At 42.2% G+C, this 27,496-nt stretch overlaps 1 protein-coding gene across 4 annotated transcripts in view; it reads right to left on the bottom strand.

Annotated features, from left to right (window-relative positions):
• Positions 1-5,152: 5,152 nt before the first annotated feature.
• TNRC6B (trinucleotide repeat containing adaptor 6B) overlaps positions 5,153-27,496 on the bottom strand; it is a 234,991-nt gene continuing 212,647 nt past the window's right edge. For 3 of the 4 annotated variants that reach the window (XM_054582412.1, XM_054582416.1, XM_054582414.1), the window contains 6 exons: positions 26,673-26,819; positions 26,369-26,464; positions 21,857-22,081; positions 21,333-21,403; positions 18,549-18,688; positions 15,148-17,619 (listed from right to left, as the gene is read on the bottom strand). In XM_054582412.1, coding sequence (XP_054438387.1) covers positions 17,232-17,619; positions 18,549-18,688; positions 21,333-21,403; positions 21,857-22,081; positions 26,369-26,464; positions 26,673-26,819 — 1,067 coding nt within the window. In that variant the 3' untranslated portion in view covers positions 15,148-17,231. Of the gene's footprint in view, positions 9,030-15,147; positions 17,620-18,548; positions 18,689-21,332; positions 21,404-21,856; positions 22,082-26,368; positions 26,465-26,672; positions 26,820-27,496 lie in introns of those variants that run through there. The other variant, XM_054582413.1, reaches the window with a different exon arrangement.

The raw sequence follows: 27,496 nt of genomic DNA, 5'->3' as shown, positions 1-27,496 counted from the left end.
ACCATTCCTGGCACTGCCAGTTATTAGCTGACTTGGGCAATTACTAAATCTTTGGAACTTGGGTCTTTTCACCTGTGAAATGTAGCTAACGATCCCCAGGTGTACAGCGAGAAACACAGGAAAGAACAAATGTTGATTCCCTAGCTCAATGCCTGGGACTCCTGCATTCAGCAAATTTGTTCTCCGCCCTGCTTTACTCCTTAGCACTGCGGTACCATTTCCACTGTTTCCTCCAAACCAGTCTCATTGATCACCAATAACTTCCTCTAATAAGGAAATCAAAAGGTCCTTTTCTATAATATTTATGTTTGCCTATATTTGCATAAAGAACCTGTTAAAAGCTATGTGTGGGGGCCACATGCAGAGAATGAGATGGGACAGGGAAAAACTGGGAGCAAGCTTCCCAATGTACATCTTTTATCATTTTGATTTTTGAGCCAAATAGTTTTTCTTTTTCTCCTGTACTAAATCATCCTTCTTGGTTGACTGAAGTATTTAGCATTTTTGACCACCTCTCCCTCCTGCTTTGAAACTCTTCTCTGACGACCCTTCTCTCACTCCTGGAAAAGGAAGTAGTGGGAGATTCCTCAAGGTTTAACCCACTCCCCTTGCCCCACTGGCAACCACTTGCATATCTGCAAGGCTTACCTTCTGAGTCTGCAGGCTCTCCAGTGTTTTGGTTCTTGATCTCCAGGGGTCACCGAGACACTTCCAGCTGGTTGTCACTGTTACCTAATGCAACATCTCTAATTCTACTTTGGCCTCTCTTGTGCCCTAACTCATGAACAGATCTGCTTTTTTCCCTCTTTTATACCTACACTTCTGTTTTTATTTCAGGCTTTAAAAATACCCACTCTCTTAAATTCTTTATGCAGCATCCTGTTACCCGTTCGGATCATTCATTTCACAATGGTGCATACTGTGGGCCAGGCATTGTGCTAGGCAGTGGGATACAATGGTCAGCTGACGAGGTTAGAAAGGACAAAGGTGAGAGGAGAGGGAGGTAAATTTGGAAAAGTAGACGGTAGCCAGATCATAAGAACCTTGTTGGAAATACGGGTATTTGGTGTTTTTATTCTAAGCAATGGAAAGCCACTAAAAAGGCTTTAGGCTGGAGAATGACTTCATCAGATTTACTTTTAGAATGTATCATCCCAGCTATTATGTGTAGACAGGATTGGGGACAGGGGAACTGAAATGAATGCCAAGCAAGACGCCTGTTGGGCTAATGCAGCGGACTAGATAAGCAACCGATGGGTGTAGGCAGCATAGCTTGCACAAAAGAAATGGCAAAAGAAATGAAGAAACAGAAGACAGACAGTTATGGGGAGCAAGGGAGGGGTGGAGTCAAGGATTCTCCTATGTTTCTAGGTTCTATCATTGGATAGTAATGCCATTGACCATGGGGTGGGAGGAGGGGCAAAAGGGCAGAATGGACTTCTGTTTGGGGCTTATTGAATTTGCAGTGTGGCTGAGATATCCAGGTGTTTTCAAATGTTGAGTAGACTTGACATTATATATACAGGTGTGGAGCTCAATGATAAGGGTTGGAAACATCAAATTAGCAGTCGTTAACATAGAGATAGTAATTAAAGTCGTAAGGGTCACACTGGCTGGTATGGGTCAGTGGACTGAGTGCCAGCCTGCAAACCAAAAGGTTGGTAGTTCGATTCCCAGTCAGGGTACGTGCCAGGGCTGTGGGCCAGGTCCCCACTTGGGGGCATGCGAGAGGCAAGTGTTTTTCTCTCATGCAATGATGTTTCTCTTCCTCTCTTTCTCCCTCCCTTATCCTCTAAAAATAAAATCTTAAAAAAAAAAAAAGTCGTGAGGATTTTAGGCCCTGGAACTGGTAAGCAACACAGAAAAGGATTCTTTTTTTTTTTTTGGTCCTTACATTCCAGTGATGAAGATGGATAATAAGGAATAAACAAGATAATTTTAGAAGGTGGTAAATTCTATGAAGAAAATAAACAGGCCAAGAGCATGGACTAGTTTAGGGTGAGGATGGGTGTGGGTGACTGCTATTTTTTGATAGGACATTCAGGTAAGACCTCACATTTCATCAGACTACACAAAGATGTAGGGAAAAGAGCATTCAGAAAAGGAAAAAAAATAAATCTAACAGTCTGGAAGTGGGCATGAGTGTGGTGGGATTAAGAAGGATTAACTAAGAGCTACTGTAAGGCTGAGGTCAGGAGTCAGAGGGATGGACAGCATGTGTGGGACTTGTGTGGGGTTCATGGACCACGATGTGGAGTTTGGACTTTTAACTGTCAGGAGGAACCACGGGAGGGTAGTGACATGAAGAAACAACAGTCTGAGGTGGGGTTACAGGAAAGATGGTCGACTGTCAGGAAGCTACTGCAGTTGTCCAGGTGGGCACACAAGGTGGTTGGACCCGGAAGTTGGCTGTAGTGGGACCTGAGAGATGCGGACCGTTTGTGGATGATGTTTGGTACAGAAGTGACAGGCTTCACAATGGACTAAATCAGGATGTGGAGCAGCTATGGGTTTGAATAACTGGGTGAGTAGAGGTGTCATGTACTGGGGTGGGAAAGACTGAGGAAGTAGATCTGACAAGGAAGGTGGAGAGGTTTGCCCATTAGAGTAAGAGATAGACAGGCAATTAGGTAGACCAGAAAGGTGAAGAGATCAGAAAGGCCAGGGTTGGAGCTGAATGAACTCATCTGGGGGTGGGGTGGGGAGGGCAACATGACCAGAAAACAAAATTCAGGATTGAGTCCAGGGTTTAGAGCTCAGTCAGAGGAAAGAGGAGAGTCAGAAAGGCCAGTGAGGTGGGCAGCACGGCCTAGAGTTTTAGCAGACAGCAAAGGAGGGCCTGGGTGTGAGCACTGATGAAACCCAACCTCTCGCGCTCAGAGGGAGAGGATGAAAGGGACTCAGGAAATAAAGGAACACGTTAGAGCACAGAAGGGCATCTAGGAGTTCTGGCATCAGGAGGCAAATGGTCATGTCCACTGGACTTGGGTCAGCTCTTCTAGGGAAATGACAGTGGCAGAAAACACATTGGAAGAGGTCCAGGAGGGAGAGGACTCTTCTCCAGGGGAAAAATAGGACAGTAGCTGGTGAGGCGGGCATTAGAACAGGAGCTCCCTAGTTTCTTACCATGGACTGGACTTGAGCGTGTTGACTGGCAGGGGCCCCAGCTGATCACAAAGAGAGGATGGCTAGTGGAGAGTTAACGGTACCCAAGTGGGCAGGAAGGGGAAGGAGCCCAAGCACTGGAGGAACCAGCACATGAATGGGAAGCACCTCTCTGTTTATGGTTGGGAAGTAGGAATCTGGGTGAATTTTTCTGATCCGGGCTGTATTCTCCACGTATCAGTGGACACAGAACATGTGCTGTGTATTCTCCAGGTCTCAATGCTGGTTGGTTACAGTACATTTATAGGAGCCCTATTTGCCCCGTAGTAGCCAGCGCCACTCCCCCACCCCCACCCGGGCAATGTTGCTTTTAGGTGCATTTTGGAAAATAGGGTTTTTCCAAAGTGGGAATTTTGTCATATGTCGGTGCCAACAGCAACCATATTATTGTAATTATGGGCTATAAAATCTAAACCAGCTTAGGAGAAAAGTGAGAAAAAGGAGAGGACTGATGGACTGGAAGAAAGGAAATATGCCAGTGTCCTGGAGTGGTTGATGAGGTCACCACAGACAAGGAAGAGTGGGAACCAGTTGGTTGGGAGGACAGGAGATGGAGAATGCTAGTTTAGATTCTGGAGAGGAGCAATTTTGGGTGAGTATGGGAGTGGGTGACTGAGGTGGTCTGCAGAATGAGCATAGGAGCATGGCTTTCAGCGTGGATTTCCTGTGTATACCCTAGTCACCTAAGAGAATGGCAGGGCATGCCCCTGAGGAAGGCTGAGTAAGATGCTAAAGTCTTAACCACTACCTTTAATTCTATAACTCATCCCTCCTTACCCATTGACGCATTTTTTAAAAGTCCAAAATCTTTGTTGACAAAGGTCTTCAGTTTCTGCAATGATTTCAATTAAAAAAAAAAAAGTTGCACTTGCGCCGTGGCAGGGTGGCTAAGTTGGTTGGAGCATTGTCCTGATGCACAAGGGTTGCAGGTTTGATCCCTGGTCAGGGCACATACACAAATCAACCAATGAAGGCATGGATAAGTGGAACAAGTTGATGTTTCTCTTGCCTGCCCCCACCCTCCTCCCCATCTCTAAAATCAATTAAAGAAAAATAGCGCTTGTAACAGACTGGCTCTCAAGGTGTTTCTGAAGGGTTCACCTCTTCTCACTAATGGTTTCCTAGTCTTTTTTGGAATACTATCTGGTTTTACCAGTGACTGACACACGTTTCAAATAAATGAGTGAATATACATGGCATGCTTAGAGCAGTGCCCAGCCTATAGTCATCAGCCAATCAATGTTACCTATTACTAGCTAACTAAATTTTTCTGAGCTGCAGTTTCCTCCTGAAATGGGTTATCTGCTCACACAACATTCTGAGAATGAAGTCAAACACAATACCTGGGAGTTAGCAAGTATTAGTTTCTCTCCCTTCCCCTGCTTTGCCATTGTAGATGTGTTATCGCATGTCTCAACAAGTTCTATTTTAGCAGCTAACAGTACAGCAGCAGCTGTTGAGGTGGGGACCACCTCCCCTTCAGGAGACGGCTCTACCGCTCCTTCCTCCTCGGCAGGCAGCGGGGTGCGTTCCAGGCAGGCAGGGAGCCCTGACGGCGGCGTCTTGGGCAGTGTCGCTGGTTCCTGTCTGAGGGACGCACACAGCCCTAGACAGGAGTCTTCTCTCTTCCTCCTCTAGGGCTCTCACTCCAAATGCAAATGAGGACGAAACAAAACAATAAAAGGCAGAAAGAAAATATCAATTTTCTTTTGAGACTTTGAAACCTGCACTGTGGCAGGCAGCAGGAGCAAGGAGCAGAAACCGCCACCAACGTGCCTACCAAAAACATACCAAGGCAAGACAAAGTGGAGGCCCAATTCAGGGGTTGGAGTTTGGCTAGCTTTTAGGTGTGGAGCAGGGAGAAAAAGAAGAGTAGAAAAGCTATAAATATTCAACAAACAAGCAAATTAAATTGGCAGAATAAAACAGGAAACCACAATAAATGCTTAGCAGCCAAACACATTTATTAGTCTTTTTTCTTTTTTTTTTTCCAGGAACCCAAAAATATTTTGTAGTTATAATGTAAGCAACTGAGTTGCACATAATACAATCATATCTTTCCAAAATAAAATAAAATAAAAAACTAAACAAAAACAAAAATAAGCTGTTTAAAAGCCCCCAAAAAACCCTTCAGAAAACTCTTATATATGCATTACATCATCTCTCAGTTTTAATGAAATGACGAAGACTTAATTCCTTATTACTCAACCTGTCACAATCCAATAAAACACCACCCTTTAGTTTTTTTTTGCTTTTGATTTTTTTTTTTTTTGAAATCCAGCATGAGAAATACAGTACCTGCTATGGCAAAAAATACACATAAAATGCAACTTTTCAGCTTATTTGTACATTAGTAGAGTTTAACATTTTATTGTTTGTTTTTTAAGTGAACCAGTGATTTTAAGTACCACTATACTAAAGTAAAATAAAATATAGAAAAGGGGGGCCCAGCCTGCCATGCAAGTGCACCTCTAAAGTGCCTAGTTTCTGTGTCCATGTAAAACCAGTAACATGAGGAGCAATTTCAACATATGGGAGTTTGATTAAACCTCTATGTTTAAGAAAAAAAAAAAAAGACAATGCCATATCCTTCCTTTTCTCTCCTCAAACTTCCTTAAATCACATCATCCACTTTCTCGATTGCCCACCGGAAGAGAGGAAAGAAAGCCACCAAAATAATATTGTAAAAGCTATTTCAAGTATAAGAAAAACAAAACACTTCTAGGTAACCTGCAGAGAGCATCAACGTTTGTGCAGCTATTCAGTCATGTTTATAGGTTTTGTTTCTGCTGACAGTGTTTCAGATGAGAGGATTTTTACTGTACCTTCCTGTTACCTGTTTGTGTGCAAAGCTGGAAAGCTGCCTTTTAAAACTCCAGCCTCTTTTTGATGTCCTTCTCTGCACCTTCTGTTCAAAGGGGGCGAGGAGAGAAGTGAAGAGAGGAGATTGGAGGAAGGGAGCGACATGTCACAAGCCACTGAAGTGGGCTCTCCATCCCTCCTCCTCTGCACCCCTCCAGTCCCCTCGCTGGTCTTGGTCTTGCTCACCGTCAGTGACTGACTCTCACTGCGGAGGTTCCGTTACTCAGTTTCCTGATTTGGTAGGATGTATTTTACTCTGTAAACATAGCCCCCTAGGATTATGGAACCCAAAGCAGCATTTACATCTCCATCTAAGTGGAGAAAGACAAAATAGTCCAGAAATCTCTCCTCAGGTTGTTTTTGTTGTCTGTTTTTGGTTCTCAAAACAGGGATGGGTTGGGGCGGGCACGGAACTTGAAGTTGTAAGCAAACAGTGGCGAGTTAGGAGCCGGCACAGCGGAGCTCTTGTGTCTGCCTTTTATTCCCCTCCCTCCCAGAAGGGTGATTTTTTTTTTTTAAACCTATTAAAAATGTTCCTGCACCTTAAGTCATACTGAGGTTAAGGCCAAGGGTGCAGAATCTTGTGCACGTGTCTCTGTGAGCACATTCGCGGTGCACGCACCATTTTTGATGTCTTCTGTGAGATCACTGGACACACTTTGGTCACTGGTATGTGTGCAAAGGGTGGTGGTGGGGGAGTGAGTGTCCCAGGAAAGAAGTACAGAGATCAACAAAGCCCTTTGGGAAGATCATAGAGGAATAAGGTCAGGAAGAACTTTTGAGGGATCAGAGGAAGGAAATGATAGTAAAGTAATCTCCAAACAAAAAATAAAATCCCGAGGTTGAGAGGGCCCAAATTAGAGGGTGGATGGTGAATATACGTGCATTTATAATCAAGCTTCTTCCCCTCAAAGGAAGTCGTCACTGTACAAGTAAAAACTAAAAAGGGCTTCTTGACAGATACCTGGGTTTAAGATGGGGGGGTGTGTTTGTGAAGAAGCTATTCAGAATGACCCACTCCGACCCTGCCTTGTAAGTGGCCAGCCAAATCTAGGAGAGCAGTAGCTGGCAGCCCTACAAGCAGCATTTGTTAAACTTTTGTCCCTCAACTTAATGTCAGCCAAGCCTCATAGAGGGGGAATGTCTGAGGGTGCACGGGCCTTTCAGGGTGGTGGTTTGCACATCTCAGATGAGCTGCCTTGTAAGAAGGAAATCAACACATCTTCAGCCTCTTGCAAAGTGATGAGGATGTGAATTCTATAGCATCGAACTGAAATGCCAGGGACTAGTTCCCTCTGTGAACTACAGAATGCTGCTACTGTTGTGTGTGGGAATCAAGAAAGGTTGAGAGCTCAAGGTCTCCCGTGGAAAACAATCCTGAACCCTGGAGGGGATGGATCTTCCCAAGAAGAGAAATTCAGACACTCCCCACCCTGGAGCTAGAAGGCTGGAACAGATGGCATCTATTCAAAACAGGCTCCAGACACTGGCCTGTCACTGTGAATGGGAGGCTGCAGCCCTGCCCACAATGCAAGTCCGTACCCTGGCCTGTTCTGCTTTCTCTTCTGAAACACGAAAGAATAAGATCTATAACTTCTGATGGCTTAAAAAGAGAGGGAAAAAAAATCATATTTTAGGGTTACTTTCACAGCAAAACAATTACAGAAGTTATCCTGCTATTTACATGTTCATATTTTCAAAAGGACAACCCACTTTTGTCAGCGGAGAGGGAGTCAAGGGCTACACTGCAGGGGAAATGTACCTCGAGGTATTATTTTGTGTTAGACAGTTGAAACGTCAGGATTTTAATTTTTTTTGTTGTTTTGTTTTTTGTCTAAAGGCAATCTAACAGATTGAAACCCTGATAAGATCGTGCCCGTGCAGCCCTGCCCGGGCACAAGGAGACTGCGGTCAAGTCTGTAACTTGTTACAGTACTGTGGACAACAACAAGAGCTGCTGCGTGGAAACACTGAACACAGGCAGAACGATCTCTTGCGTACGATACTGTGTGTCGCAAATAATGCCTAGACCAGAGCAATGCAGGTGCCACGATTCACCACAGGCAAGATCCACAAAGGAATTCTGTGAGGACAAAGAGAAGGCTGCAGTCTTTCCCGCGTCAAACACCTCACTGCTTGCTAGCTCTGCACAGCTTAATAAATGCCAGGGAAGCAGAGAGATCGCGTTTGGCCGAGGGGTAGTGGCTGGGGAAGAGAAGCCTTTTTTGCCTGCCAAGCAGCAGTCCCCTTCCCCTTGGAGCAAGACAGTTTCCTTATAATTAAATTCACTTAAAAGCAATTAAGAAGGAAGAATAAAACATTAAGAAGGAGTGAGGAGGAGGAGGTTTTTGAAGTTGACATAAAGATGAACTTTAAGGTCAGCACAAGTGAGGCATTGTTTCCTGAGCTTGAAAGGGTTCTGAATTCAGGAAAGGATGAGTACTTTTTCCCAGAGAACACAGGAGCCTGTGGGGTCCCCCTGCTGCACTGGGTTAACACTGCATGGCTAGGATGGAGGATCCTGTACCATCTTGGTTTTGCTGGGCCACCAGGCCTGCCAGCGACCATGGGAAGGACCCAGAGGTCTCTGCACCTCACTGCACTGACCTTACTGCTTCTTGCTCTCACTCCCCTTTCCCGCCAGGACATGGGATACCATGGACACAGAAACCATAGAACAAGATGCAAAGCTTCTTCCTTCCCCTTTCTGCCCTCTCCTCCCCCCCCTTTGCAGAATGCATAGTTACAATTCACGTTACAAAATAAAGAAGCAATGATGACCACATATGGGACCTATTTTTTTTTTGAAAAAAAGAAAAAAAATCCAACAACCTCTTCTTAAATTCAGTATCAAAATTCACATTTGCATAATAATACATTTCAAGGCCATTAGAGAGGAATGAGAGTGAAGCACGAGAGCGGCAGCATCTCTCCTCCCTTTGTCTTCCTGAATGAAGCTGAAGGAATCTTGCGGGAGGGACTGGTTTCCTCTTTGGGGAGTTCTGAGGAATTATGGAAATGGCCCTTAGCGTTCACTTGATATTTCTTTAGAAGATCAGGAGTGGGGAGAAGAGGTGGAATCGTTTAAAACAAACAAAAACAAATGAAAAGACACTGCAGGTTTCTATGTTTAACTATTAATAGTTCTGAAGAAATAAAATATGATTCCGAATTATTATCTTTTCTTTCTCAAACACTTCCATCTTATTCTCTCAAAAGCTTTTTCCTGGTGTGTATTACCCTGTTCGCATTAACAGCAAGTGAAGTGACTTCCAATTGGGAAACAATTGCCTTCTCAGGACACGGACTCTGAGGGTGGCAATGTGCTGCCCGCTCTGCACACAGAAGCTGGCAGACACCTTCTGGACATGCATAAATGTGTCACGAACATCACCATATTTCAGTTCTCCAGTGCTTACAGAAAAACAGAAAGCAAAACCACCACACGTGCACACACACATATACACGAAGAAACTAGGGAATGCAGATAGAGAATTCGACCTGCACTCTTGGACTAACCTGGGTCTCTGTCACCTGTGCACCGTCACCTCATTGCCCCCCTCTCCTAAGCCCCACAACTCTGCCACACAACTCTACATTGTGCAATACTGATGCTAATGAAAACGCAACAGCTGCCCCTGGAGACTGCCAGGAGAGACGCCGACTTCCCTAAAGACTAGGCTTGACCGCCTTTCTGTTTCACCCTAAAGGATGCTTCTTCCTAAAGCGGACGGTCTCTGTACTCACAAAGGCACATTCAGAAATACTACACTGAAGTAAGTAATTCCTTGGACAAAATTAAAAAGAGGGGGTAGAGGTGGTGTTTTAAACACATCTATTCTAACTTATCCCGAAATTTCTGGCAAGAAGAGTATGCTGAACGCACCACTCAGTGAGAAACTGTACTACCTTTAAAAGGTAAGTAACTTCTTAAACAGTTCCAAAGGTTTATGTTGCCTTGGTTTTGTATAAATACCCCCCTTTTTCATTTTTGGCGAACACATCGGGATGCCCATCTTCCTCTCCATGAAGCTCTCTGGGAAGGCTGGTGCTGGGGGGCCGCTGCACCTCCCCTCAGTTCGCCCCTTATGAGCCAGCCCTTTGAGAACTGCGAGCACCTTCCAGTAGCCCAAGGACAAGGACGGCCAATTTCAGTACGAGGTCCAAGAAAGCAGGGGAGGAGCAGGGAAAGAAAAGCACTTCCTTTCAGAACTCTGCTACAATATTGTAAGCTACTCTTACCGCTTGTCTTTTGCTGCTCACCGTTAACTATAAAAAGGAATTTCATTTTAAAAAAACAATCCCAACTTCTTAATGTTGCCTCAAAATGGTTAATTGGGATTTCCAAAGCAATGATTTTTAGTTTCAAATCAGAATTGAGGCATTCAGTGCTCTAGGGAAACACTTTCTTTTAAAATTTAAAACAGAACATCTCATCTTTATCTGACCTTTCCCCTCCCAGGATCAAAACAAGTCTTGGCAGAATGGAGAACCCAACGGCTGAGTCCTGTGGTGACCCTTTGACCACGGCAGTACTACTTTTCCTGTGTGCAGTTTCTCGTTTAGAACAAATTCAGGTGTAGAGCTACCTGAAAAGGGAACTACTGAAATTCTGTGAGGCAAGCGCTGGCAGTTTCGGTCACTTTTGATATTTCTGGTGGTGGCAGCAGGTCACCATAGGGATTGACACTTTAAAACCACTCAAATGTTAGAATACTTGGTAATTACTCCAGATCTAGTCCGAGCGACCACCCGCAGGGCAGCGCGGACGCCCTGCTGGTGGGGAGGGTGTCTCCTGACCCGCGCCCTTCTGCCGTCCTGGGGGTGCTCATGGCCTCTTTTCTTTGGCAGTGTGGGTAGGGAGGAGGCATTCTGAGCGGGGCAGGGAGGGCCAATGTTCGATTTTTAAGTTACTACAATGTTCACAGAGTTTGAAGTTGGTAATTATTTTGTATCTAAAGACTGTGACGCCAGCACCTCCTCTGTCAAACTGAAGGTCAAGAAACCACCACCATCAAATGGGGACCACCTGTGAAAACACACTCACCTTTGGCACTGGTCATAAGCCTATAGCCCATACTACAGGGTGTGCTCTAACTATGGAACTAAATGTAATAGTTTATGTTTTTTAATAGTTTGACAATGTCCTTGACAACATCATGGATATTTGCCTGTTTCTAAACTGTGTGGACACCCTGTACTTGCAGATAAGAAAACAGAGGGGGTGTGGCATTGGGTGCAGCAGAGGGAAAGGGCAAGAGCACCCTATATTGTCTAATGGTTGACAATTCACTGTATACACACAAGCTAGAATATTTTCATCTGCACCACTGCAAGCAGCCTTGTTGCTGTACACTCACAGGAGGGAAAACAAAGACTAAGGTTTCTTTCTGCAGTAACACTAAGAAGCGTAGTTAATGCATAGACATGAAGTGTGATGAAACTTGGCAAAAACACTGGAAAAGTCTGATTTAACCAGCTAAAAATGTATCTCTACTCCTAGCAAAAGACCTTATAGATAATTAAAACAAAAGAAAAAACCAAACCCCAAAAAGTAACCTACAAAGTGTCATATGTTAAATGTGAACTCTGAGGACGGTGAGGGGGGGCGGGGACCTTTTCTACATAAAGACTCGATTGTTCCCTAATCTTAGAGATGGCTGTTACAGCCAAGTCTGCTGAAAACATCCTGTTTACATTGCAAAGGAAAACAGGCTTGGCTTAAGCAGTTTGCTCAGCACACACACATCTTCATTCTATTTAAGAGTCAAGATGCCAGAATATAAAAAATAAAATTAAAAAGTACACAGCATCTGAGGTCGATAATGGAATCTGGCTGTTAACTCTACAAAAACTGTCACCTCTCCCCTAAAGTGCGGAGAAAGTGAAAGTGAATGTTTGCAACAAGTTAATAGCCTGTGAAATTTTAGTTCTGCTGGATGTATTAATAAAAGCTCTTCCAAATTCTTAGGAATTTCTTTTCCTTTTTTGTTGCCTATCTTATACACCACATTCAACCCACAGGAATTTGGAAGAACCAACTGCTAATTTATGCTACATTCATGTCAGAAGAGGTGGGTAAGTTCTTAGAACAGGAGTCATAGTAATAGAAAAATCAAACTGCTATAAATAAAACAAACTGAATGGCAGTCAATGGATTGTGTTGATCGTGGGGGACACTGATGAAAAGAATTTGGTTTGGAATCTTAGCTTGTAGTACTGCGAAGTTAACGTCTGTGAATGTTGTAAATGAAAAACATCAAGGGCTAGGGACTGAGGGATCAGAGATGCCACATCCACTTTTTCACAGTGTCTCGGAGATATGAACTAAAATTAGGTCATGGCACTGGATCTCAACTGCCAGTAGAGGTCCCCAGTCTGATGGAAGACATCCCTTCCCCTATGAGTGCTTCTTTTCTTTTGGCTACTCAAGTGGTAGAGAGAAACCAAGTTTGTGATGTTTGAGAGAAGGACACCTCCAGCCACTAGTAATCAAGTGTTTAAAGAAATAAAGGGACACTAGTAAAAATTGGAAAGCTCAAATTTACATGATCAGAAGGTTTATAAAAATCTATGTAATGAGAGGTGACCAGCAAGCCTCTGTACACATGCCAGAATGTGGTGGAAGAGAAGATGCTCCCACCCCATTTTCTAAGTGTTTTGAAGATACCTAACGTCTCAGCAGACATGGCTCTTGCCAAAGACTACCATGGAAAGGAGAGTTTTTCTCTTCCATTACATCTCACTATATCCTGTTCTTAGGTCACTGCCAACCAATAAAGTGAAGCTTCCAGCAAGTTGACCAAAAAAAGGGGCGGGGGAGGAGTAGGTGGGGAAGGGAGGAGACAAAGAAGGACAAGAAAAGAAAAATACGAACCCCTTTCTGTTGGCCCAACACGAAGAGACTGCCCAAATCGCTGCAGTTGCCACATTGCGCACCTGGAGAAGTCAATGCACAGTAACGGAGGGCAACAGTACAAGGAAGGATCTTGGCATTCCACGTTATCAAGACAAAAAAAGCACATTTAACTTCCTTGATTTGTTTATTTTAAATTTAGCCCACTGCCTCTGGGGCCTGTCCAGAACCACTCCAATTTCCCAAACGGGCAGGTGTCCTAATCTGTGTGGAGTGGCTGGACTACAGGCACATACACACGTGCTCCCCCTGCTGAGGACATCTGGGTGTATGTGCGAAGGCACTAAAGCGGTTTTAGAGAAATTGCAGGCAGCAACCCCACCCACTCCCTTTACCTGTTTGAGCGGGAGTTTCTTTCCCACTGGGAAGCTTAGATGTTTAAAAGAAGCTGTGGTCATGCTTAGGAATTCCGGCCCCAAGAGGGAAAACAAAAGGAGAATTCAACATTACCAAAAACTGAAAGGAAACACTCCACATCTCCGGCTGAGGGATGGGGACAATTAAGCAGCAGATCTTCAAAACAGCAATTAAAATGAGCACAACAGTAGCTGGGAGCGAAAAAATTAAAATCACTTGTTTCTTATTAGATTCTTCTATTATTTTCTCCTCCTGCCGTAACAAATGGAGGTAAGACAGACATTCTTCATTAATAGAACAGTCCATAGATATTTTTCCTCTAGTAATGCCTATATTTAAAATTTGTTCCAAAAATTATTAACCTATATTTCCTAACTCTTTACATAGATTCTCAGCAATCCAACTGCACTACGTTACAGGTTATGGTTACTTCTTTTTTTAAGCTGTTGTTTCTTTCTTTCATTGGTAGGGCTGGGGGACAAGGAGAAGGGTTCCTTTTAAAAAAATAAAATTAGTAGGGGAGATTTCAGTTCAGTCTTAAATGGAAAGGAACAAAGTGATGGAATTTCCATTTATATACACCAAACACTCTCCCATTAAATTACACACAATTTCAAATGAATCTGTGATAGAGCTCTGATAAAGCTCAATCCTTCTCCCGTATTTTTTAAGATAATGAATTTACCTGTTGCTGCTAAATTGATAATATTTAAAAAATATTTCTTTCTACATGTTTTAAAGTGTGTGATCCCCAGTATGACAATAATGTTTGGAGACTATTCTTTTTACATTTTTTAAGTAAAAATTGTTTAAGCTTTTTGAAGTTTCAGGAACTTGTAAAAGTTTATTAACAGGAAAGAAACAGCCATCTATCTAGGATAAGATACGGTTAAATAAACCATCTTCAAAAAACTGGCTTCCTACCCTAGAATTCCTGAGAATGCTTGCAAATTTTAAAGCAGGAAAATAAATGTTAAAAACAAAAAACAGAAAACACTGTTAAATGCTCCCAGAGTTAGTCTTCATCTAAAATATATATTTATATGTATGCGTGTGTGTGTGTGTGTGTGTGTACACACACACACACACACACACACACACACGCACTTTTTGGTCTTTTTTAAAAGTTTTTAATTTTTTTCCCTTTAAGCTTATGATGGAAGAACATTTTAGCTTCTCATGTTTATTTTTACATATTCAAATCCCTCATTATGTCTTGTAAACAAGAGGGGCTCTAGCACCCGGCTTTCACCGTAGTATGGTAAGGAACTCAACTAACCCATAGTGCAGGTCAAGGAACCAAGAGGCAAGAAGGGTGGAGGCTGGGGAAGGACATGGCAGGAAACCAAGAGCGGCAGGGTCACTCCTGGCTCTCAGGAGCCTTGGGACATGCTCCTAGCCCAGAGACACTAAGGTTGAGCTTTCTGTAGATGTCTGAACACAGCTGCTCTTCACCTGGAGGGCACCACATGACAGCATTTTGCTCTACTGAGAGAGCAGTCAATGGGGGCTGGGAGGAGAGACACTGTGTATGTGGGCAGAGGTGGAAGGGGCATGGTGGTGATGAAAACCGGAGAGCAGGAAGAGGGCACAGTTAGTTTTCTACAAGGCATCCAATGGGACCAAACCAACGCTGGAAACTCAAGTCTGACCACCTACCCACGAAGGGTTCATAAAGACTTGTATAAGTGAATGCTCACTTGAATTATGCATGTCAATCTCTTTTGAAGCTAGGCTTATAATCAACAGGGTAAGCCGAGTGGACTACAGAATTCCCATTCTTTGTCTCACGAAACCACTTAAATGCTTTTTTGCCTTTTCCTATACACACCCACCCACCCACCCACCTACACACAGACACAAGCTAAAAGTCAAATACATTAGGCATTGTTGTATCCTTCACTGAAGATGCTAAATTAGAAAGAAAATCTCTTTTGTCCTCACTAGCAGCAAGTTATGGAGGACAGTAGAGGTCCGCTCCCACCGAGGGTTGGAATGGGCAGGTATTTGCTGGTACAGAATGTCGGCACTTTATGTTAAACAGTATAATGCAGATTGGGATGTCCACACAAGTGCTAGCACGTTACCGGCGTAATGTCCCCTCCCCCCACCCCGCCCACCATCTGCTCTGTATAAAGGGGTACCCCCTTCAGGGCTGCTGTAACTCTCTTCACAAAAAGCAGTTTGATACATTTTGATTCCAACATAAGTACATACACGTTGGTGATAACTGTGGATTAAAAGTTGCCTCCTATTCGGCCCAGAGTACTACTACATTGATGCTTAAAAAAAGTCTTTAAATATTGAAATAAAAAAAGCAACATTACAAGGAAAAAAAAAAAGAGGTCAAAACCAAAAAAAGGTGCAATATTTAAGTCTTTGCTAAGTTATACCTGCCTAAGCAAAACCACGTACACAGGAAATACACAACACAGAGAAACAAAAGGAAACGCTTGAAGTACACACTGGTTTAAGAACATTCGTTAAGTAAACGTTTCTGTCAGTGATGGCCTGGTGCTGTAACACGCCACGGCCTGGCACAGGTAACGCTCAGCAAGAAAGGAGCAGAGAGGGAGGAGCTGCGGATGCTTTCAGGAGGCTGCTCACAACTTACTTTTTTTTCTTTTCATAAAATGAAAAAGAGAACAAATAGAAATAATTGAATTCAGCATTACCTGACTTTCTGATGAATTTCTCATACCCAATTACACACGGAAGGGGGAACACAGTTTTTCTGCTTTGGAGACATCACATAATTAAAAACTATCTCACCATCTGTTCCCATCCAAAGTAATGAAAGGCCTGCATAAAACTTAACAGGTATTCAGATATGCCTAGTGGCCACTTATTTTAGAAAACAGAAATAAATGAACACATAGTTGCTCCAAGAGGTACCTCCTACTCTCCTAATATTTTGGACTTGGCAGTGCTCCACTCTACTGCTAGGTCAAGAGAAAAGCTAGAGAAAACTCACACTCAGGCTAATCTGCAGATGTGAAGGAGCTCCCTGCTTTCATCATTAAAAAGCATTCTGTTCACCTTAATGCAGCCCAAAGGAGTTGCTTTAGTAGCAGTGGCTCCCCGGGCTTGTGTGTTCTCGTAGTTAAAAAAAATACTAATAAAAGTAAAAAGCAGATGGCCGGCCAGCCAGCCTGCGGACCGTCAGCAATGCAGCTTTCTGAGAATCAGGGTCAGGGAGGAGGAGGCAGAGGCAGAGGAGGACACAGGCGGACATACACACAGAGACAGAGAGAAGGATGCACGCGGATGCACATGAACACACGTGCACACACATACCAGAACGAGCATGCCTGGGCAGTTACATGTGCCAGAACACACTGGTATTTATCAACCAGCCAATCACAAATTTTTTCCTTTTTTTTTTTAGGTTTTTTATATTTTTGTTTTTAAAGTGAGGCTCCGTCAAGTCTTCCCTCCCCCCACCCCAACAATTCTTTTGAATTCCCCTCCCTCCCAAACATGGTAGACCTAAGGACGGAAACACACCCAGTGCAAACAAAGTTAAAAAGCTATTTTTTTCAGTATATATGTTTCTTAGCAACAACTTCCATATAACATGAAAAAAGTGAAAAACTAGAAACTAATTTTTTTAATTTTTTTGTGTTTAAATTTAAATGGTATGTGTACTTGCTTCACATTGTCTTTCTAGGTTGGCGTTCATGATTCAAGTATTTCAAGAGTGATATGTTCTCTTTTTGGATTCATATTCCAAACGAAAAAACTGAAGATATAAGGGAGGCAACTATGTGCTCAGACAGTCTGTCAATGACCCACCTTTTTTTCTCTCTCCGTTTTCTTTTTTCCTTTTAAAAATGTATTTATTGCAAGTTGAAAAAAAAAACGAAAAGGTCAAGTTAGTGCTGCTGCTGTTCCAAAAAAGGTAACGAGGTCAGAGTTGAAAGTTCTAAGTTCAGATTGAATCCGACCCTCCTCCCAGAAGGTCACCAGGTAGTAAAGGAGCAGGGCTGCCCATCCTATGGGGATCTTCCACAGTTGGGACTCCCCACAAGCTAGAAGAATAGTTTGGGGGCCCCCACAACGAAGCGCCAGCAAGATCGGCCCCACTGCTGCCGCCAGCACTGCTGCTCCACTGCCCGAGCCCTGTGGACCCACCGAAAAGATTCAGAGCAGGCCCAACAGGATCTGACTGGGTCTGGCCGGTCTCCAGCGACTGCCAACCTGCTGTGGGCGCACTCGGGGTTGCTGCAGGTGTAGGGGGCTGAGCTTGTGCCAGAAAGCGGCTAACTTCATCATCGGTGGCAAACTCAGCCAGGATGGTAGTGTTTCCCAACACACACCTGGAAAAAAGGGGAGGGAAGAACTATGGATTTGAGGAGAACACTAAGGCACACATAGGGACTATTTTGAATTCTTGTTATTCCAAGTGCAGTCCTTTGACTGGAAACTTCCACATCCCCGGATGCTTTCTAAAATGCAGACCCACAGCATCAGAACCGGCATTTTAACCAGGCTGCCAGGTACTGATTTAAAGTAATATAATAGATATCCAAGGACTACTGCAGGATACTATAGATCGATATCCCTTGGTATGTGAAATATGTATGTCAAGAATAATGCCATCCTTTTTCCTTTTCCCTATGGGAGGTACAAGATCACACATCAAGCATCAAGGTGACCCAATTTCAGACAACTGGAAATCCGTCTCAGGGGCAGGCTCACTGCCTAAGCCACACCATTCACTTGCTTGTTCTGTGTGTAGCTATTTATCGTGGCAGCTGCAGCCACAAGGAGTCAGGCCTCTCCTGTCCACCAGTTTGAGAGTAGCAGGGAGGGGGATGGCCAAAGTCTGACCCAGTTCCGCCTACTTCATGCAAAACCCCTGCTATCTCCCAAGGCCACAATATTTCATCATAACCCATAAAGAAGCCAAAGTAAACAGTTAGATACTGTTATGAAAAGTGACAGTAATTATGGCTTCACATTTTCATAAATACTGGCTTTGTTTTATGGTACTCAGAAATTTATTCACTACTTCACAAATTCTTCACTTGTAGAATTCTGATTATCAGCCTACGATATACAAAGGACAATCCATGCTTACTTAGGCAGGTAAAGATCAGCCACTTCAGTACCAAACAATTGCTTATGTGACGATGTCATTTTGGGCCTGTTCTCATGCATCTCTGTTTAATTAAGCAGGTGCTAGAAGACTCACATGTGCATCTTCATGCATGTTTGGCTCAGTGAGCATAGGATGGATACTCACATGTGCAGTGCAGTCTGGGCCTTGGCCGCCTCCTGTTTGGTGCTGTATCGGATCAGGGCGGTGCCCTGAGTTAGGTTCAGATGGAATGTCAGCAGTGGGCCATGCTGCATGCAGATGGTTCTCAAGGTTGACCCATCAATCTAAGGAGTAATACATTTGTAAGATAAAAACTGAAAGTGGGGTATGAAAGAATGTCAAGTGACCTTTCTTACATATTAGAATAAGAAGGGCTTCTGGGTTGTAAACAATAGCACAGTATCAATACTAAATAAGACTTGGATGGATGAATGAAGAAGTCAAAGCAAGGAAAGAGTGCACTGAATAGACAGGTCTTAAAGGGAAATTTAAAGATATTCAAAGCACTGGGTTGGGAATCTATCGTGTCCATTTTGCAAATAAAAATATTTGTACAAATGCAGCTCAAAACAAAAGCATATAATTCAACCTGTGGTCTATATTCTTTAACAGGCAAACAAGAGAACATGAAGTAATTTGTAGAGCTTTAAAAAGCAGAAATTGGCTAGTACCCAAGTAGGAGTTTAAGAAAACATGTAAAGTTCTCAGCATCATTACTAATGTGTTCTTCCACCTCCCCAAGTTAAAAACTGCACAACGAGAGAAAAGCCACAAATAAGAAAAGCACGGATAACCATCTGGCGATAAAGAGTGTTGACGGCTGCCCCAGCTCAGGCTATTCTGAGTCCTCTTACTCCTACTGTGGCCATCTCAAGGTCAGAGTATTTCTCCCCACTTCTCTGTCATCTGCTGCCTGCAGCCAATGGACCAAAGGCTGTAGTTGCTCACCTTAGTCATACTCTGACCACTAAGATGTCCAGTGATTGTGGATAGCTGCCCTCACCTATGACTCAAATGAAAAAATCTATTTATTCACTCTGATCAATTTATTTGTATCAAAATCTTAACGACATTTATTTAAGCTGCTTAGTCCAACATTTCAGTTCATTTCTTTGGATGTGAAACAGATTACTATTGGAATAACCTTCAAAAGCTGTGCTACTGGCGGCGGCAGTGGAAACATTCTGTGGCTTCACCGTAGAAACCTGCAGGACCAAACTGGAGGTTTCACTACAGTTCTTCATAGAAAATGACTGGAGAAACAGTTCTGAGTGTTGTTTTTAAAGTGACAGTTGACTATAGGCATATCAGTGTATGCCACTAGAGACTTTCCAGGATAGGTATCTTCTAAATAAATTTTAGGTGATAAAAAGTAAATTTATCCAAGTACCAAAAATTTGACCTTGTAACTGGCTTATAAATGACAACTGAGATTAGTCTATTAGGTAGTGAATTGTTTAAAAAAAATTAATTCTTTCTATATTTGAATATAGGTACAGCCAATACCTATATTCATTTTATATACATATACAGGTGTACTTACTATTTTTCACATTCTAAAACAAAAGTGAACAGCTGGTTAACTTGCCCAGGCATGTTTTGACACTATGTATCCCCTTTCTCATCCTAACCACATTAGACCCACCACAATGTGTGACTACTTAGAAGGAGTGAGGTAGATACAGTTTTGAGGACGGTTGTATAAAATCTTCATGCTTCAGTCAACTATTAGTTAAATAACCTCGGGCTTTTAGCTGAGTTATTATATACAGGGATTAAAAGCCAGGCCAGACTCTTCCTCATATTAACTGTATTAGGAAACTGCCTTTCTCAACATGTTCCATGAAATATTAAGCCCTGGGTGTACTCCCCACATACGGGTTCACAGGGCAAATAAATTTAGAAGAAGCTGTATTTCCCCACAGAGGGTTATAGTACATGTTAGCATATTAAAGGATCTAAGAAGTCTCATAGTGAAGAAACCTGCTTAATTTTATTTAATCAAGTATATAATCTAAACATGTTAGGGCAGACGCCTACTAATATATCCCATGGGAACAACTATGGAAAGTGCTAGCTGAGTACAGTGTACACGAATCTATTTATGAATTAAATGCTAGACAAATCATACTGTGTGTCAAAGGCAGGGAGGCATAATTGACCCCTTTTAACAAGGTGTTGTACAGTTGTGCTGTCAAGTCCAAATGAAGGTTATGGGTTCAGTTTAATGGGTTCATTTAGCCTCATCTGAATGCTCAAGCTAATGCTGCTGCAAATACTTCAGTTGTCAAGCAACCAATGCAAAGGAGAGGGAGCTTTGGTACAAATGAAGTTCCACCACAGTACAAACAACCTAGGAGGTATGTTCTGATGATGGAAATTAGTAACACCATCTACATAAAAGATAGTAACAGAGAAAGCATCCCAAGTACCCATGGGGCATTTAAGCTGTGAGAGAGATACATCCCTTCTGCAAAGAGAGATGGCTAATTATTTATGAAGCAGAAAAAAAAAGTTTATATTGAGCCTCAAGTCTTGGATACCTAACACAGAAAACAGGTGACCTTTTTTGCACATGATTAGAGCACTAAACATCCATTTCCCACTAGTTCTAGATTCTTACAGGTAGATTTACATAGCAAGTTATCTCTGCAAAACAGAACTCACCAGGTAATACTGCCCCACTCTCACTTTCTTATAAACTACACGTTAACATCACCACAAAGGAAGGCACGAAGCTGAGTGGCCAACACCCACCCCGTTCAGCAGCCCGCTTCGAACCTTGGGTGGGGAGACCCACCCCTGCAGGCTGGACCTCTTTGCAGTGACCAGAAAATACCTGAGCTTTTGCATATGCCTACAGCTCCAAGTTTCTCTCTCTCAACACAATTAAGTCTTACCAAGAAAGTCACAAGAACGCACGATTACCTGTGGAGTGAGATTGTGAAGGACCAGCCAGTAACTAGGACGAACTGAACCACCATCACTCCAGGTAGAGGCTGTGAGCAACCAGACAGAAGAGCAGAAAGAGCCATCAAAAATTTTAAAAAGAGGCATAAGTGAGAAACATTTTCATATAGCACACATGCTTCTTCTCTCCTTTTATAAATCATTCTTTCTCCACCTCACTCTGACCATTACATTGTCACTGAACAGCCAGCCTCCCCTCCTAGACCCGGCTGCCTATGCACTCTTATGCCTTCTCTCCAACATCTTCCTCCTTGTGCTCTCACTTGGCTGTCTGTCATTTGACTCCATCAGTACCTGTGCCTTGGGAGTTCTTGGGTCCATTTGCCTTACACTGCCTGCAATTTTCTACTCAGGAGATATTTTTTCCTCTACCAGCCAACTGTCATTTTCTCTCTTGTGAAGACTTTATGTCTTCACCATTTGTGTTAACGTAAGAACCCTGTGTTTGGGCAATGATGCTCCTTCAGGCAGATCACTCTCACCTGAGGCAAGCCGTGAGTCCTGTGTCCCCCATCCCCTAACTGATCGGGGCGCTGTGCTGCTCCAGGGAGATGACGGTTTGGGGTTGGTCAGACCAGGAGGTGGGCGGGGCAGCGGTGTAGTGTTCCTTGAGGAAATATGGTTTTTCCACATCTTGTTGGAGAGATGAGTGGGATTGTGTCCTATGGGATCTGGGGACCATGTTGATTTATAATCAGGGAACTTTGCTATAAGACAATTGAGGAAGGAATAAGGTTAGATAGGCCACTCTTGTCACCAAATACACAGAAATTGAGCACACACACACATTTAAATTAAAAAAATAGTAAGTTAACATTACAGGATAATATTGTCCTTTGAGCTTATTAAATATAAAATTTTCAATGACTATTATGCTGAATTAACCAATTAACAAATGGACTGAAGATTTAATAAGATAACTAATTCTCATAGCAACAAGAAACATAAAGCACCTAGGAATAAACTTAGCGAAGGAGGTAAAAGACTTGTACTCAGAAAATTACACAACACTGAAGGAAGATATTAAGGAAGATACAAATAAATGGAAGCACATTCTGTGTTCATGGATTGGAAGAATTATCATCAAAATGTCCATACTACCCAAAGAGATTTATAGATTCAACGTAATCCCTATTAAAACACTAATGATGTATTTCACAAATATAGAACATTTAAAAAATTTGTATGGAACCATAAACAACCCTGAATAGCTGCAGCAATTTTGAGAAAGAACCACCAAGTAGGAGAGATCACAATATCTGACATCAAACTATATTACAAGGCCACTGTAATCAAAACAGTCTTGTACTGGCATAAGAACAGACACATAGATCAATGGAACAGAATAGAGAGCCTAGAAATAAACCCATGTCTCTATGGTCAATTAATATTTGACAAAGGTGACAGAAGCTTAAAATGGAGTAAAAATAGCCTTTTCAACAAATGGTGTTGGGAGAGCTGGACAGCTACATGCAAAAAATTGAAATTTGACCACAACTTACACCATACACAAAAATAAACTCAAGATGGATAAAAGATTTAAATATAAGTCACAAAACCGTAAGAGTCCTAGAGGAGTACATAGGCAGGAAACTCTCAGATATTCCATACAGCAATATTTTCACTGTATGTCCCCTAGAGCAATGGACATAAAGTAAATAATAAAATGCGACTTCATCAAAATAAGCAGCTTCTGCATAGCTAAAAAAAACTTCAGCAAAATGAAAAGAGAAACAACCATATGAGAAAATATATTTGTCAATGATACCTCGGACAAAGGTTTGGTCTCCGAAATATGTGAAGAACTCACACAAATTCACTCCAGGAAGACAAACAATCCAATTAGAAATTGGGCAAAGGACCTGAAGAGACATTTCTCCATGGAGGACATACACAGGTCCCAGAGACATAAGAAAAGATGTTCAGCATCACTAGCCATCAGAGAAATGTAAATTAAAACCACAATGAGATATTACTTCACACCGGTCAGAATGGCCATCATAAACAAATCAACAAACAACAAGGCCTGGTGAGGTTGTGGAGAAAAGGGAACCCTAGTACACTGTTGATGGGAATGCAGGCTGGTACAGCTGCTGTGGACAACAGTTTGGAATTTCCTCAAATAGCTAAAAATGGAACTGCCTTTTGACCCAGCAATTCACTGCTGGGATTATACACTAAGAATCCTGAAACACCAATTCAAAAGAACCTACGAACCCCAATGTTCACAGCAGCACCATTTACAATAGCCAAGTGCTGGAAGCAACCTAAGTGCCCATCAATAAATGAGTGGATCAAAAAACTATGGTACATTTACACAATGGAATACTACACAGTAGAAAGAAAGAAGGAGCTACTGCCCTTTGAGATAGCATGGATGGAGCTGGAGAGCGTTATGCTAAGCGAAATAAACCAGGGGGTGAAAGACCATATGATCTCACCTATAAGTGGAACCTAATCAACAAAACAAACAAGCAAGAAAAATATAGCCAGCAATACTGAAAGAAAAAACACACCAACAGTAAAGAGAGGAAAGGAGGGAGGATGGTAATGGGGAAAAGAAGGGGAAGGGTCAGAAAAAAAAAGATAACTAATTTTCTACTGCATTCTTAGCTAAACACAACCCAAAACGGAAGATTAATTCAAGGAAAGTATTCCTGAAGTTGTTAGTCTTAAAGATATAGAATGTGAAACCAAGTGGACATTCTATAAATACTGTCAACTTAATGAAAAGTACATTAGAAAATTATACTTTTCTTGATCTCGAATATAAGATATCAACATCCAAACATTTTAAAAACACAGTCAACATATATTCACCAAGGGCTTATTATGCTTTAAGGTGCTACATCAGTGTGTGGGTAATAGAAACAGCTATTCTCAATAACTTCAAGTTCAGATGGGAAAGAACAGATGAACAACATAATTGGTAACCCGAGGTAAGATCATACATGTTCAACACACAGAGAAAAGATGATGCTGGGCTGTCAGCAAAGGGTTTGCAAAGACAGACCTTGAAGGATTTACATAAATAGATGGACTCAGAGAGCCTGGAAAATATAAACCAAGTTCAATTTAAACACTTTTTAAAAACTGTTCAAATAAACATTTGTCTCCATTTCCCCATCACCACTTTCCCCTGCCCCACCCACCACCACCTTCCACCCTCAGTCCTTCCCCACTTTGGCTTTGCCCAGGGGCCCTTTATACGTGTTCCTTGACTTGACCCTTCCCCTTCTTTTCCCGTTATGCCCCTCCCTCCTCCCCTCTGGCTGCTGTTGGTTTGTTTTTTCTTTCAATATTGCTGGCTATATTTTTCTTGCTTGTTTGTTTTGTTGATTAGATTCCACTTATAAGTGAGATTATATGGTATTTGTCTTTTACCCCCTGGCTTATTTCGCTTAGCACAATGCTCTCCGGCTCCATCTATGCTGTCGCAAAGGGTAGTAGCTCCTTCTTTCTGCTGCATAGTATTCCATAGTGTAATTTAAACACTTTCTGTACCAAATATTTTTCCCCCAATTGTGGCTGAACAACATTTCATAGCAGCAGAGAGGTAAAGGAAGCTATGAAGGTAGGCTGGGGACTGATTAGAACACTATCAGGGTATTTTACAGTAGATTCAGCATGTAGTGTTTAAGGGTAGGATCTAAAACCAGGGTGAAGGCAAACAGAATGAAACAAAAGACATGGGTAGGAGGGAAACGACGACAGACTAAACCAGCTGGAGCAAGGGAGAAATGAAAGAGCAGGAAAATACCGAGATTTTGCGACTTAGTGATACGTGGGAGCATCACCGAGAATAATACAGAGTTTAGGTAAAAGGAAAGATAATTTTGGCAGTGGGAAAATATATGTTCCATTTTAGACATATCTGGGGTGATTCTTGGGTCATCTCTCAGGTGAATATCCAATTGTAGACAAAAAAATAAAACAGTTCAACTTGAGATATGGGCAGTAATAAGAAGAAAGAGGTGAAAATGAGTTTTACATATAAAGGAAGAAGCCCTACAGAAACTACAATCTAAGGGTGGTGGTTAGAAACACGAAACACTGAGTTGGCTCCCTTACACACTCATTCAGACCTGAGGCAAATTATATCATCTTACTGAACTTCAGTTTCTTCATCTACAAAATGGGGACAACACCAGGACCTCTCCACAGACTTTGGTGAAGGTAAGAGTTCATGCCGAAGTGCCTAGCATGCTGCTTGGTTTGCAAGAGCATTCAATAAATGACAGGATATCATTGCACTGTTGATATGACAGAGGTGTAAAGAAAAAAATAGAAGACAATTTATAAGGCCATTAACCTGCAGTGTCTTGGCAGGTAGTTAAGGATTTGTTTTATTTACTTTTGCCTAGACAAAGAACAGAAGCCTTAATAACTTTAATGGTTTCAAGTACAACTTTTACAAGACCAATGTGTCAATTACTAATGATTTGTTTACCCATATATAAGGGATTATGTTAAGCGAATGACTTCAAAGGCCCCATTATATCCATTAACTTTTCCATTCCCTATTGTCTTCCCCCAAACCCCCACAAAACAACACAGCAAAACAATAAGGAACTCAACAAATGTTGGTTGAGTTCATCAAGGCCCCCTTTATTCTCCTTGGCCAACGGACCTTAACCTTTGTCTGTAAGAGGAAGGGTTTTAGAGAAAAGCCTCAAGAGTAAGCCGGACTTAACTGGTTGTCCCATGGCCCTGGATTCTCTTGGCAGATTGGTTAAAAGAAAAGCACTGTGCTGCTACAATAGAACCTCTGCCTTCGCAAGACCCACAGCTCCCTGCGATTATGCCACTCTGCCTTGTCCTAAAGCTGTATGTGTCTCATCTTGCCTCTCTTAGACGACAAGCTCCTTGAGGCCTCGGCAATACAAGAGTTGTGTCTCCAGAAGTATTTTTTAAAGAAATAAACGCTAATTTCCTTTGTAAAAGGGAATCTGAAAAGTGCTAAACAAAAGGACAAAAATAGGTCACACTCCTACCTGAAGTGCTATGAACGTTGGTAAAGGAGTTGTCAGAGGCACTGTAGGGCCAGGCACCAGGTGAAGGCAGCGAGGTGTTGAGGGAAGAATTAGACCCTTTGAGTGACAGATGAAGAACAAGATAAAAAAATTGCAGAAATATGTCAGTATAACAAGTGAAATCTGTAAGTATTTTATTTAACCTTCAGCAGAACAGAGAACAAAATATATCTAAAAATAAATGTGAAAAGCTTTATGTTTTTATGTTTGCTTGTTAAATTATTTAATAGCAAGTATATATGCAAGGGATGTTTGACTTATTTACCTGTGGTGTTATCCCGCAGAAGTTGGTGGTCAGTATCTACAATAGGAGATGTGGCTGTACCCCCCAGCACACTTCCTGGGGTGACATAGGGATCAGATTCAGGGTCAATGTTTTGGATACCTTTCCACGGCACTCCTGGTTGGAATTCTGAGAGAAGAACAAATATGAGAGGTAAGAATTTGTTAAAAAGATGGTAAAATAGTTACTTTTGATATAAGAAATAAATCTATTTCATTTTAGATTTTAATAATAAAAATTAAAAAAAAAGGTCTGTCTGAACATGTACTCTGTCAGCAGCGCCTGTGTGCTATCACAACACGCCAGCCTTCCCTGTCTCCCTGCGGTTGTGAGCCTGATGCCAGAGCTCATTGGTGTCTGGCCCCAGAACCTGCTCTTCCTGCTCCCTGGGAACTTCAGGCCCAGGGCAGGGAAGCAGGATTAAGTAGTCTGGTGCTCATGAGGACTGGTCAGGCATCTAGGACTAGAACTGGGAGAAAATCTAGGTTGGAGATCATTAACTTCTTCCATTTATCTCGCCAGAAATTGGCTCAGACACACAAAAGAAAACACAATACAAATGACCACTACTGTGTGGACTGTGCAGGGTCGACTGACAGGAATAATTTGGCTAATGAGAAAGCCTGGAAAACGTATAAATAAGTGTTTACAATATTTTATTGGTTAATTTAAATAATATTTAAAGCTATATGATAGTATTAATAAACTTTTATTTTTCTAATCATGGTCAGGAAAAGTAATATGCATTATATATGAACAACAGGCATTATATGAGCCCATTTTAATAAAACGAAACTCTACATGTT

Source organism: Pteronotus mesoamericanus, unplaced genomic scaffold (genome assembly GCF_021234165.1).
Source record: "Pteronotus mesoamericanus isolate MK-2021 breed Mesoamerican mustached bat unplaced genomic scaffold, CSHL_Meso_final contig_702, whole genome shotgun sequence".
In the NCBI taxonomy this organism is placed as follows: Eukaryota; Metazoa; Chordata; class Mammalia; order Chiroptera; family Mormoopidae; genus Pteronotus; species Pteronotus mesoamericanus.
This window is presented reverse-complemented; position numbering and strand designations above follow the sequence as displayed.